The 14,466-nt window shown below is 42.3% G+C and overlaps 1 protein-coding gene and 1 long non-coding RNA gene across 5 annotated transcripts; one reads left to right on the top strand and one right to left on the bottom strand.

Moving 5' to 3' along the window:
- Positions 1 to 1,107: 1,107 nt before the first annotated feature.
- LOC120679715 (bet1-like SNARE 1-1) lies at positions 1,108 to 4,172 on the top strand. Of its 4 annotated transcripts, none has more exons than XM_039961369.1 (6): positions 1,108 to 1,263; positions 2,479 to 2,626; positions 3,361 to 3,417; positions 3,488 to 3,547; positions 3,633 to 3,718; positions 3,818 to 4,172. In XM_039961369.1, exons 1-6 carry the CDS (start codon positions 1,250 to 1,252, stop codon positions 4,119 to 4,121), a joined length of 669 nt encoding a protein of 222 aa, XP_039817303.1. In that variant the 5' UTR covers positions 1,108 to 1,249; the 3' UTR covers positions 4,122 to 4,172. The 4 variants fall into 4 exon arrangements, with proteins under 4 accessions (XP_039817303.1, XP_039817305.1, XP_039817302.1 ...); XM_039961368.1 differs by having other exon boundaries at positions 1,111 to 1,263; positions 2,476 to 2,626; XM_039961371.1 differs by having other exon boundaries at positions 3,633 to 4,145.
- Positions 4,173 to 12,211: 8,039 nt separating this feature from the next.
- Positions 12,212 to 12,573, bottom strand: LOC120678426. Its single transcript, XR_005676549.1, has 2 exons — positions 12,506 to 12,573; positions 12,212 to 12,322 (listed from the first exon to the last, which is right to left on the bottom strand). It is a non-coding gene; the product is annotated as an uncharacterized LOC120678426 (long non-coding RNA).
- Between the last annotated feature and the right edge of the window lie 1,893 nt (positions 12,574 to 14,466).

Below are 14,466 nucleotides of genomic sequence, written 5' to 3'. Positions count from 1 at the left end.
ATGAAATTAACGTATTTTGTCTATCTGCTAGACGAAACTGAATTATTTCGTCCATCGAGATGACAGAATTTATATTTCATCTATTGGACAGACGACAATAGCCTATTTTTGAAATTGTCTAGCTTCAACGTATTATTTCATAATTTCAGTAAAAATCGTACTAAAAAAATTCCCAGCGGGTTCCTTCACCTAAGCTGCCATCGGTGAAGGTCCCGCCTTCGCCACCGGGTCCCTTCGCCGCACATCTGTTCCTCCTTCGCCATGGACAGCAATGGTGCAGCGGCCGGCACCGACCCTCCTCCACTCGGACAGAGACCGAGCGACGCAGCTTCGTTCTCCTGGACACAACCCCTTGTTCTTGACTCGTCCTTTTAGTTTCAAATTAGGTGGTTCTTTATGATAAAGAGTAAAATATATATGGTTCTCGAATTTGTCTTAAGATGTTATTTAGATCTCTAAACTCTTAAAATATATTTTTAGATCCCTAAACATGTCCAGAGGTGTCATTCGAATCTCTAAACTCTCAAGATTCATCTTCAGATCTCCAAACTTGTCTCAATGTGTTATTTCGGTTCATAAACTCTCATGATGAATTTTATATCTCTGAAAATGCTATTGATTAATTAATTGTATTCAAAATAGACTGTTTATTAAACTATTTTTTAGCTAATTCACCATTTTGAATTAGCTGCTTATTATTCATACATCATGGGTTAATCTAAATCATTTAATATCAACAGTTGATATTATAGTTTTCTCGTTTAACATGGATATATCAATGCTAATCCTGAATATTTCCTACTAACTATTTATATTTTGCATGCACTTTATATAAATTTATTAAGATAATTTGTTTCCAATCTCAATAAAAATCAAAACAACAATTTTATTAAGTTTAAAGTAGCAAAAGAATTTTTCACTAATTTAAAGTAGCAAAACAACATTTATATTAAATTAAAAATAGCATCTTGAGAGTTTAGAGATTTGGATGACACCACAAGATAAGTCTATTATGGACCTAAAAATAGATTTTGAGATAGGGAGCTACGTAATAGTTTGGAATACGTTTAGGAATCTGAAAATGTATTTTAAAAATTTAGAGACCTAGATATTACACTGGAAGGACCGCTGGTTGTACTTTACTCGCCCCTTTGCTTTCTTCGTCTTGCCGCGGAAGGGGAAGGATGGAGGAGGCACAAAAGCTTTCATCAGATCTCGCCGCCCACACGCACCGCGAAGGTCGCGTCCCATGAACTCGAGGAGGTCAGGATCTTGACAACCCTAGCTAGCGATCCCAGGCCATCTCTCTGTCTCTCTCTGCGTGTGTGTTTTTCCGATCGACTGTTCGTAGTTGGTAGAGACCACTCTGCATTTTTATTTTTACAATACAGTTGCTGTGCGCTTGATTGATGTAATTATGTCAACCTGCATGCTTAGGACTGATTTTCCCACTTTTGGTGCCGAATAATTATTTCTCGTGCAAATCTGTGAAAGACCCTTCTACTGTCTTCCCTGCTTCCCCTTTCTCTGTGTGTCCGGGGCAGTTAGATCTCTTGTGTGTGTGTGTGTGTGTGTGTGTGTGTGGCATCAAATAAATCCTGAATACTAGTGCTTGCTGTGCCAGAATTCTCTGTTTCTTTTCATTCCCCAATACATCCATTAGTAGTTGTGTTACTTAATAAATCAGTAAATTGCCATATCCATGGCGGTCAGTTCGGCTGCATGACTCATTTTCATTGAACTAACTGAAAACTGAGTGCTATGTTTTTTGTTTTCTGCTATTGGAAGAGCGTAGGCAGCTAGTAATATTGAGTATGAATAATCATCGGTTCCACACCCCCTTACTTTATCCCTTTTTTTTGTTCCTGGTGTCTTGTTTTACCTTTAGAAACAGATGGGTTCAATCGGAAATCTGGCTGAGATTTGTCATTGTTTGTAAATGTTTTCATTAGTCTATCGCAATTTAATTGACTGATGCCAATTAATTGCACAGGCAGTTTACCTTCCCTACTGAAATTGTTGTGGTCTCCTTCAGTTTAATTGTAAATTAGGGTCCAAACCTAATTCAAGAAATTCAGCAGAGTAACAGCTGCAAGTGCATACGTACAGCATTCCAGCTTCCGCACAGAGTGGCTCGCACTGTTGCCCATCAATCTTCTCTGAAATTACCATGACTTCTCTTCTTCTTAATTTCATTTATCAAAAATGTTCCCTTTTGCCATGTGTGGTTACGTGTCATCTGCATAAAATTTGACAAGATCCACATACAAGATATGAGACTAGGCATCTATAAGAAGTCCTATCTGTACAAAAGTGGGAAAAGAAGAGACAGATACACTGAAAAACTACTTCTTTGTTCTGTATTACTTATGCAGTGTTGGAAGTAATTTCTGATCCGACCCAACTAGTAGACAATTCTACTACTTTGGTTGTTAGCAGAACAATAATGATGTCTATTTATCCATTTTTTCTTAGCAGGGACTTCCGCAGCCACAGAGCTGCTTTATTTGATGGCATTGAAGAAGGTGGGATAAGAGCTCCAGTGTATTCTTCTCGTGAAATTCATGAGCAGGGGAATGACCAAGCAATGGACAGTTTGCATGATAGGGTCAGCATTCTCAAAAGAGTATGTACCCTTTACTTCTTATATTTGAGAACATTTCAACACTTCTACACTTTGATGCATTCAGAAGACCTGTCCTTCTAAGTTTGCAAACGAGCGCATTGTTCAGTATGATAACAATTGGAACTGTTTGAAACAGCTTTCTTTAAGATTGACAATAAATAGTTTTGCCATATCCACAAGTAAAACTGAAATTCTTTTGTCAAGTCGATACACAGATGTTGAACTGAATTAACAATTGCTTAGAGATTTTTGGTTTCTGTACAAAAATATTAAAGATGACTACTGAAGCATTAATTTGGTAATTGGAATTTTCATGTCAACACGCTAGTACTAGACTAATACTAGGATTCTAGACCAACCAGGTGGTATATGACTCGGTTACAAATACCATTTGCAGTGTTTCTGTCATGGGGATTGAAATGAAATTACTTTCCATATAGGGTTCATGCATACAGTGCAGTTAACCAAATGTGTAAAATGTCATCTTCTGATCTGGGTGGTACAGTGTTTATAGAGTACATGAAATTGATCAGTAAAATTGCTTAAAGTTTAGTGTTACATGTTTACAGAGTACATGAAATTGCCTCCGTAAAATGCCATCTGGGATCATGCATGCAGATCAGCAGATTGAAATTGTGTATTCTATTCTGGTTTACACATTTTATTGATGCAGTCTACATAGTTCAACTTCATTGATCTTTACTGTGCTTTGTCTGAATCTGTCGTGATTTCAGTTAACTGGTGATATACACGAAGAAGTGGAGAATCATAACCGAATGCTGGACAGAATGGTACTAATTTCCTTCATGCAACATGCTATGATGTTGTCAATAAAACTCTGATACATAACTCTCGGTTCAGGGTAATGACATGGATGCTTCAAGAGGATTTCTTTCTGGAACGGTGGACAAGTTCAAGATGGTAAAGATTCTGATATTTTTCACATCAGCTAAGCTTTCACATGGTAATCTTTTTACTCCCATAGAAACCAACCCTTACTTGGCAGGTCTTCGAGACGAAATCAAGCCGCAGGATGGCTACCATGGTGGCATCCTTCATTGCTGTCTTCATACTCATTTACTACCTCACCAAGTAGGAGCATACCCACTCTGGCATCGGCTTATCAGCAGCTGCATGTGATGGTGTATATTGCGTGATTGTATGACCCCATTTTCCACACTTAATGACCAGAGCATTGGTTCTCAAAAGAAAAGAAGCATTGGCGGATTGCGAGGTGATGTTCTGCTGCCATCTCATCTGCCAGTGTTTGTTATTACATGGATGGGTGACCCTGGTGGGAGGATATGCTGCATTTTTGTACCAAATTGTTTGGATATTTGTGTACATGTGTGCCCTTTTGCTGGGAATTCGGATATATGGGTGGGCATCCGCTAGAGATGCGGCCTGTCGATGGACTCCACTCCAGTGTTGTCTGATAGATGGCGCAAGTGGAAGGGGCGCAAATGTCAAATGTGACTTTTGTCTGTCGTGGTGAGTGAATAACTGAATCGAACCTGAACATGGCTTTGGCGATCACTTCATCTGATGCATCAAGCATTCCAGTGATGGGTGCCGTGTCGCTTTGAGTTTACTGTGATGGCGACTCGACGTTCATGTTACTGTAACTTGCGCCTAACCTGACGACTCCAAGGCCAAGTTTTGCTGTGTGTTAGGCCCGTACATGATTGATAACTGTATCAAACAAAAAGCTGGGATAGGGTTCTGACGAGTCCCAATAATTAAATTAGCTTCGATCCATAATAAGTCTATCCCCGTCTCTTAATTAGTACTTCTTTTCAACTTCGTATGTGTTATTATCCCAATCCAAAAGCCTTAAAGCGATGCCGCAAAAGAAGACAGCAAGTGGCGTCATGCTGCACAACCAGGTAGCAACTCCACTGGCTCAACAGTAGCATCATGGAGTAACTATGCATGTGTAATATGCTGCCCTGCAATAGCCATTTCCTGGCTCTCTCTGGGAGTGTTCCTTTTCCTGACTCTACTGCCTTTTTACTCCTGTACTTGCTACCTTCTCCTTGTTAATCATTTACATGCTATGTTCATTCTTACCCAAAAAAAAACATGCATGAATCTAGCTAAATTCAAAAGATATTTTGTACTATCACAAATGAGTTTCTCCCTCCAATAAGTGTTGTTCTATATATGAAACGGAACCTAAAACACAAATTTAACCATTTATTATTATTATTATTATATAATATATATATATACACACGGCGAGGCTAAAATGCACATTTTTGCATTTGCTACAGCAAATGCACAGACCCCCTCCCCGGCCTGCGCGCGCCCCGGCCCGACACGGCCCACCCCCACCCCCCACATGGGCCAAACCCGAGCCCCCCCCACCCCGCTCTGGGTCCGCCTGGCGTGGCCCACCGCGATTGATCGACAAATTGCAACATTTTGTGTTACCAGTTGCACCGATTACAGCTATCCAATTGCAACCTTGAGCGATGACTTCGAAAAAGGGGTGTCCGGACAAAATAAATGAGGGGGGCGAGTTTTTTGAATAGATCAAGGAACATCCGAATCGCCCAGGTGGGGGGGACCGCCGCCGCAGCTGCCGCTGCCGCGACCGCCACCTCCAACGAGGGCGCCCCCCGATCTGGTTGTGCGGGAGAGGGTGAGGATCCACCTGGGGGCATGGCGTCACCGTCGCTGATCCAGCCTCCATCGCCGGCCCCAGCGCCCCACCGCGATTCCCAGGCGCTTGTTGCGCTTGGGGATTATACGGCGGCGTTCAGAACTCGATGCTCCTCGGATGGAGAAGCAAATGTGCCATTGTCAATGGTGTCGTTGTCCACTGTTGCCGCCTCAACGACAACCCCTGCTACTGCACAAGCTCCTGCGCAAAACTCTGAAGCTGAATCTGCTGATCCGCTTCATCATGTGACGACGCTGACGCCACCCGCCGCCCTGCCTCCAGGATCGCTGCAGACTCCGGACGCTGCGCAGGTTGTCTACCCGGTAAGCACTCTGTAAATAAAAAAAAGCTATGCTGGCACGTGCAAAGTTGAGACAAAAAAAAGGTGTGATTCGAGTTGCAAGTTTAGATACTGGGTAATTGCAACTTAGGTTCATATGGATTGCAAACTCAATTTTTGTCTGTAAAAAAAATGTGATTCGAGTTGCATAATGTGATTTAGTTTTGGCTGGTAATGTGATACTAGGTAATTGCAACTTAGATTGACATGGATTGCAAACTCAATTTTGTGCCCCCCGCAGGATCCAAATATAGCCCCTTATGTTTGTGCCAATAATGAGGCAGGTGTTCCCTAGAAAAGACGATGCTTACATGTTTTATAGAGACTATGCGAGGCTAGCTGGGTTCAGTCTAAGGACAGCGAGGACTAGCAAAGAAACCAATCATTGGGTGTGTCCCAGGGAGGGGTGGCATGAAGGCAAGAGGGGAGAGGAGCCCAACAAAACTGAAAAGGGATCGAAAAGATGCGGATGCCCTGCATATGTCAAAGTGAAGCATGACAAGAAGCGGTGGTTGTGGTACTTTGATCATGTACAGCAAGCTCACAACCACAAACTGGAACCGTCCCCTAGGATGACCAGATACATGCATGCGCACAAGAACATGGAAGAAGGCATGTGTGACATATTCAATAATGACAAGAAATGGTGTTCCGCATCAAGCGGCATTAAATGTGATGGCGGATCTGTATGATAGTAGGCATATGTGGGGTTTTACAGAGAAGGACATAAAAAAACATGTAGGTGCTGCTGGTTTTTTTTCCCACCATATCTGAATTGCAAATATTCCTGTGCTGGATTTTTTTTACATTACTGAGGCTTTTTTTTTGAAAAAAATGCTTGCAGGAAGGCGGAGAAGGTTAGAGAAGAAAGAGACGATGATCTTAACAAGCTTCTCCAATTTTTTAGGGAGTGTAAGGAGGACAACGAACACTTCTACTGGGATGTGGATGCAGATCCAAAAACTGGGGTGGTGAGGAACATATTCTGGAGTCATGCAAGCCAAAGGGTTGAGTACAGAGACTTTGGAGATGTCATTACATTTGATACAACGCACAAAACAAACAGCAGTCACATGCCACTAGCCATGTTTATTGGGGCCAACAATAACTTGAAGAATGTGATATTCGGGCAAGCGTTGATTGGTGATGAGTCAACTGGATCATTCAGGTGGTTGTTTGAGACCTTCAAGAGCTGCATAGGTGGTCAGCAGCCCCATGTAATCCTAACAGGTGTGCCATATTTCTTATCCAATACAATGATTGCAAACTTCATTCTATCTGGTTGCAATATTAGTTCCTTCTGGATTGCAAACTGCATGTGTCTGACACTGTCTCCCCTCTGGTTTACTGTGTACTGCCAGATGAAGATCCAGCTATGAGGCAAGCGATAAAAGTGGTGTTTGACAAGACACATCACAGAAACTATCGCTGGCACATCCTAAGGCCGTGGGAGTTTGAGCTGGACTAGCTCTACACCCAACACAAGGATATAAAACTGAAAGAAAAATTAGAATCTTTGATAAATTATCCACTTGGGCCAACACAATTTGAAGTCGAATGGAATAGGCTAGTTGATTAATGTGGCATTGCTGAACACCCTGCAATAAAAGCTCTGTGGGAAAAAAGGGAGAGGTGGATTTCAGCTTACTTCAAGGGGATGTACTGTGGTAGAATGACATCAACACAAAGATCGGAAAGCCAGAACAGGGTGCTCAAAGATGGCTATGTTAATGAGAGTACAAGCCTGCACATATTTGCTAAATGGATGCTAGACTCACTTCAGCATGCAGACCACATGGACGTCGGGGAGACACACTACGCCCAGGTGAGTGCAAAAAAAAAGAAACTAAGATTAGCTTAAAAATATGATAATTGCAAATATTACTACTTCACAGTTGGTGCTCTGTCCATATACTGACTGCAAAACAAAAACATGGGTGGTGCAGGCTGAAGTGGTGCGAGCATGCAAAGCAAAGTTTGATGAGCAGCTGAGCAGGGTGTACACGAGGGCCGTATACCAAGAGTGCAAGAAGCAGTACAGTAACAGCACATCATTTGTGATTGAACCCGATCCAGATCCAAGGGTGAAAAATGGATGGTTGGTGAAGCATGAAAATGGTGAGGGCAGCTTCTGCTGGGCCCAACATGCATTCAGGGTGGTTGCGGATAAAGATGCTGGTGAATATAGCTGCGAGTGCAAACAATGGGAACATACATGTATGGTGGTGATGCTGCTCCTGCTGCTGCTGCTATTGATATTGCTCAATAATACAACTCTGATTGATGGATAAAGAATGCATAAACTCTGGTAGATCAAATAAAAAAAATGCAAAAACTCTGGTAGTCCACAAAATTGCAACCCTAGTAGTCCACCATTGCAACCTCTAGTAATCCACAATTGCAAACTATGGGTAGTCTACAATTGCAACCCTTAGTAGTCTACAATTGCAACCCTTAGTGGTCCACAATTGCAAACTATGGTAGTCCACAATTGCAACCCTAGTAGTCGACAATTACAAACTCTGGTAGACTACAATTGCAAAAAAAACTGATTGACTTCACTATCAATTGCAGGTCTGTTCTGCATGCACATCATCAGAGCTTTCACACACCTTCAAGTGAGGAGAATCCCAGAGAGATAGATATTGAAGAGATATACTCGTGATGCAAAAGAAGAAGTTACATGGGATTGACACGACGGTGTGCGAATCAGTGCGCAAGCAAGCAAAGAGCAATGCAGGATGTCGAAGCTGCTGCCTAAGTTGATGAGGCTTGGAAGAGCTGGAAGTAAGTCAGATCATGCCTTTGAGGAAGCAAACAGGCAGCTGGACAAGATTACTCCAGGCATTGAGTTGTTCCCGGGAAGTGCAGACGATGAATCATCAGGTTCTGCCCCACCAGCTAGTGGATCGGTTGAGCAATCTGGTAGTGCTGGCACTAATTCACCACCATCTTCAACTCCGATGCATGCTGGGATGTTGCTAATTGAGCCGCCAATGTCACGCACAAAGGGTCGGGGGCCTGGGAAACAAAAGAAAAATGATGTCCAGGCTCCGCTTAATGGCACCTCGCTGAGCACATACACAAGGGTGAACTATGGTGACAGACAATGCAGCATATGTGGAGTACGAGGTAACATTACAGCACAACATGCCCGATCAACCCTGATCGAAGCAAATCAGCAGAGATGCGTGCAACTAGGAAAAATACCAAAAAGAATGATGGCCCCCCAAGGAAAAGAGGCCGGCCAAATATCGTAAAGGATCTGCATGATGAAAGTGATCTGAGTCAGGATGAACCGAGTGAAGATGAGTTGCCCGTGGCGCGAGCTCGCAGCGCTGCAACTGATGGGCGTGTGGGACAAGTAGGCACAGAAAACAGTGGCCGTCGGCGGAGACCTAAGCGTGTAAAATACCAGGAGTAACGTGATTGCGTTGGACTAAAAACACAAAAGTAGTGATTTATTCAGTCCCTGTGCGTGTTATCTTGAACTGTAAAAAAAATATATTGCAACTATGATCATTAAAAATATTATTATGTTTCTTAATTAAAACTGTCACGCACTGCTAGATAGTTTGTGGTGTGCAGTATTGTTATGTGCAGTATGAGATGAGCAACTGTGATCAAATAAAAAATAGTGCCTTAAAACGTGTTTTAACCAAATTGCAAACAATGTGTACACCGGATTGCAACCATGTATGTATACCGGTTGCAACATTGATGACAAACCAATATAAAAATGGGCGCAAACATTATAGCTACTTTGATTACATATAAAGTGCACTTATAGCTACTCATAGAATTGCGAAGCATGTGTGTACACCGATTGCAAAAAAATGTGTATAAAATGTAGATTGCAACATCAGTTCGGGGTGATTGCAACATCTGTTCGAGGTGATTGCAAAATATGTATGGATGCCGGTTGCAAAAAAAATCAGTGATGACGACCAGATCATAGATATTGCGAAGAAAAGATGAATAATATGAGCATAAACTGGAAAGTGGATGAATATCTTGTTAGATACATTTACATATCACGATTTGCGACACTGCTGTGTAACAGTTGCACAGTGGGGGTGCGCACAGTTGCTACTACATAACAAACAGATACTCAGGTCCAGTTGCATGAAAAAAGAAAAAAAAGGATAGAGAGTATCTACAGCGAGAGGTTTTTTGTACAGCTGATACTACGTCATGGCACGCAACACAATTCCAGAGAAAAATAAAAAAAGAGAGGAGTCATCAATGGGATCTGCTCCAGTCAATCTTCCTCCCGCCAAGCCTGTAGACATCCAGTTCATCGGGCAGGTCGGCTTGGTTCAAGGGGTGGAAAATGCTGTAGTGCATCAGCTCAACCCTGTATATCATCCCCTTGAACTGCAAACACAAAAAAAATACAAAAAAGAAAATGAGAAACACACACATGGCTAGGGGCCGAAAAAAAGACAGAAAGAAATGGCTCACCGGATTGATGTCAATGTTGAGGCGCTCGCCATCCCAATATTCCATGTATTTCCAAAGGAAGAACATGCAATCGCAGGGGCCAGCTTGCTTGGGCAGATCGATCATTGTTCTGCTCCAGTGCTCAAAACAAGGGAATTTGTTATTGGTGACCCTCTGGAATGCAGCACTTATGATTGGTATCTTGTTGTAGACCGGATGGTGGCGAGTTTCAGGAGAGGTGTTGCCCCAAACATAGTCAATTGAGTCCAGAATATCAATACGATTGTGTATGAGATTGATGCAGTACACAAAGTAGTGTTTCCCTGAGCATGCAGGCATGAATATCTGTATGGAAAAAAAAAGAGACTAAGCCCCCAATTGCAAATAACTTATAGAACAGTTGCAAAAGCGTAGTGAAAAAGCAACAACAAAAAAGTGGTGGCTCACAAATCACTTGCAATGTGTGGGGCTGATATGAATGTGAAAATAGTTGACCAATTGCAAAGAAAGCTGGCAGCAGTTGCAAGTGAATAGTTGGTCAATTGCAAGTAAACTGACGGCAGTTACAAGTAATAGTTAACCAATTGCAAAGTAAACTGACAGCAGTTGCAAGTGAATAGTTAAACAAATGCAAAAGTAAACTAACCAGCTTTGCCTTCAATATGTCCTCATAATGCTCAATTTCTGATTCCAGGCACTACCACAACGTCCTGAAATCGTCGGTCTCGGTTACTCCATCGTCCATGTAGATGCTCTGAACGGATATTGCCTGACCCTAGGATATATAATTTGAATCACAATGGGCAGAGAGAGAAAAAAAGACCAATGAGATAAAAAAAAAGATGTTAAAACAGCAGGTGAAAAAATGTTGTATAATCAGGGGGCTGGGTGGGGGACTCACAAAGTACCCGTTTGTCAAAAACACCCTGTATCCCACCGAGTCTTCTTTGTGGACAATGTCATCATAGCAAAGGCAATGCACAGTAAAGTCAAGTACGGAAGAGTCTCCACCTTTGTCATTAGCAAAAGTGGTCAGTAGATCATTCCCATCAAAAGAGCAAAAAATGCTGAAGTCAATCAAAACTTTTCTGAAAAACACAAAGCAAAAAAATGTATTAGCAACTGTATGTGCAGGATTGTACTGCTGCTTGCAGCAAAAAAAAGAAAAAAATATGCCAATTGATTTGTGTTTATGCTTACTCTTTCAACGCTGGACCAGCAGCAATCTTGTTCCGCAATGCAAGTGCCTTTGTCAATGGAACATTCGGGCGACACCCTGGCAGTTTGAAGGGCGATATGTACTTCTTTGGCCTCTTCTTCAACCTCTGGCCAATGTGCTTGTAGATCATCCTCTGGAACTGGTTGAAATCCTGTGAACTTTGTTCCATTTCCTCTTGAGACAGCCGAACAGGTGGGGTCTGGGAGTTAATTTCGTCAATTGGATCCTCTGGGAACCCTAGAGCACCTGCGGCACAGGGGCCTGCCTCTGCATCAACTACACTGCTCTTCAACCTTTGAATTTCTTCATCAGCGTGCTGGCGCAACAAGATCAACTTTTTCTCGTGTTCATCACGTAAAGCTTGGTTATCTTTTGCTAGTTGGGCCTTCATCCTCTTGTTCTTTATAGCCTCTTTTGCTCTTTGCTATTTCAGCTTCCTGGTTTCCTCCATCTTGTTCTTTTCAGCCTCAGCCTCAGTGATCTTTTTGCTGCATCATCACCTTCCTTGTTTTGAGCTTCGCTAGTGGAGCGCACGCTTCTTCTACTGTATGCTATTGGACCAGTGTGAATGTTTCCTGCAGACTGAATGCCATATATTGAAGAAAAAAAGGAAGGATTAGCTGCATGAAAAATTACAAAAATGAAACTTGTCAGTTGCAGACAACAAAAAAAAAAGAATAGTGTGTGATGGGGGGCAAAAGTAAATTACGTCTGAAGTGCTGCCACTTGCAGATCTCTGGGCTTTGGATGCATCCTGGGGGGCGCGTTCATCTGCCGTCTTGTTATGGGATGACTCCTCCTCATTATTATTTGTTTTCTCCTATAGACACACAGATTGCAAAACTGTAAGTCACAAAATTACAAACACGTCCGCTGCGAATTGCTACAAATGTGAAAAAGGGGCCCAAGTTGGGTTACTTCAGATGTGGCCCCAAGTACAGAACTCTGGGGGTTGGGTGCATGCTGGGGGGCACTTGAGTCTGCACCCTTGTTCTGGAGTGCCTCCTCTTCAGTGTCATCTCTTTTCTCCTGTACACGTATAGATAAATTGCAAACACTATAAGTCATGAATTGCAAAAAAAAAATCCATCATGTGTGAATTGCTAGAAAAGGGTGTTTGAAAAAACACAATGCTACTCTGTAAAAAACATGGAAACATGCACATTTCATCCTATTTTGAAAGAAAAAAAAAATAAAAAGCATAATACTTACAGCATGGTCCCTGTCCTCGTCGTTGCCATCTTTGTGGATGCGTGTATCGCTGAGACCATCTCCATCTGTCACTTGGGTTCCATCACTGGATTCCTGATTTTGATTTTGAAAACACAAATTGCAACTCATTATGTATAGGAATTGCAAATGTGTGGTAGACAGATTGCAAAAGAAAACTGTCAGAGTATTACATTTGATTTTGGACTATCATCAAGGAAGTGAGTCCTCAATTGTGGGGGTTCTGGGGGGTGCTTTGAAGAAAAAAGTCACAAAAAATGGTGCGTGGGAAGAAAAAAAGAAATAACTATTGCATTAATGCGTACCAGGGCATCCGGGGCGATAAGCGGTGAGTTGTAAAATATGTCACATATATTATCCACATCATGCATAATGTCTCTGTGTTCGACATCATCATTTTCATGGCTGGGCGCTGGAGAGCTGTGATAAGAATCCTCTGGCAGTGATTCCGGAACTTCATCTTCTGGATCTTCATGTTCCAGTGGGCTGTCGACCAGGGGGTGATCACGTCCATCGCTGGTTTCTGGATCATCATCGTCTGTTGCGCTGTCATCATCTGATTGTGCCCCCGCTGCTTCTGGCTCTTCGCTCTTTGGTCTAGCCCGCCTCCTAGCCTTATTGAAAGAAGCCTTATCGGTATGGGCATCAACAAGTAGCTTCTGCATGGAGGTGAAGCACTCGTGGTTTGCTTTTGCCATGAGCTCATTTGCCCTTGATGTATACTCGAGAGCCTTCTGCATGAAATCCTGGGCCTGTCTGGTGCTGTCATCAAATGCCTTCAAGATGCTAAGCGCATTTGACTTCCTGATTCTTCCAACTACATCAACAATGCTTTGGTCGAAAGAACTGTTGAAACTAGGGTACCAGTACATGGGTGGAGGCTCTGCGTTGGCAGCGTCATGACCGCCAGGGGCATCAGAGGTGCCAGCCCCCCTGGTGGGAGCAACTGGTGCTAGCCGGGAAGAAGCTGCAAATGGCGCAACAGGAGGGACACTGTAGCATGTGTCAGGCAAGCTCCTCAGCTGCCAAATTTTTTTTTGTAAAAAATAATATAAAAGTTAACCAACTGGTGAATGGATGGGTAACAAATTGCAATGATGTATGTACACAAATAACAACTTTGCCTTCATTGCAGTTGTAAAAGAAAGCTGAAAAAAGAACAAAACAAAGAAGAGGGATGTGTGCCAAAAGGGTGTGAGTCCTTACCATAAGTTTACCAAACTCAACAGTCTCACTGGAAACATCTCACCTGCGATCCATGTTTGCTATAGAATCAATGGTACTCGTGTCGAGGAAGGCACATCGAGGCAGCGAGAACGGGTTTTATTTAATCCATGCTACAGGTTGTCAACATATAGCATCTGCAAAAAAAAAATAGAAACAAAAAAGTTAGAAAAAAAATTACTAGCTATCATTGAAGAAAAGCATGAGAAAAAAAATGTGTGCCAGTTGCAAACTAAAAAGGTGACAGCAGTTGCAACATGATAGCTGCTCAGGTTGCAAACAGATGCATTATGGGAGGTTAAAATGAAGCACAAAACATGATAGCTGGTTGCAACATGATAGCTACTCTGTTTGCAACATGATAGCTACTCTAATTGCAAATACAGACATTATGGAAGGCTAAATGGGCGCAAAACATTATAGCTACTCTAGTTGCAACATCATATCTACTGTGGTTGCAACATGATAGATACTCTGGTTGCAAGCACAGACATTATAGAAAAAAGATTAAAGTGGGCACGACATGATAGCTACTCTGGTTGCAACATGATAGCTACTCTGTTTGCAACATGATAGCTACTCTAATTGCAAACACAGATATTATAGAAGGCTAAATGGGCACAAAACATTATAGCTACTCTAGTTGCAATATCATATCTACTGTGGTTGCAACATGATAGATACTCTGTTGCAACATGATAAGTAAATGGACACAGTTA

This window comes from Panicum virgatum, chromosome 6N (assembly GCF_016808335.1).
Source record: "Panicum virgatum strain AP13 chromosome 6N, P.virgatum_v5, whole genome shotgun sequence".
Lineage (NCBI taxonomy): Eukaryota > Viridiplantae > Streptophyta > Magnoliopsida > Poales > Poaceae > Panicum > Panicum virgatum.
The sequence above is the reverse complement of the archived record's forward strand: the minus strand, read 5'-3'. Positions and strand labels throughout refer to the sequence as shown.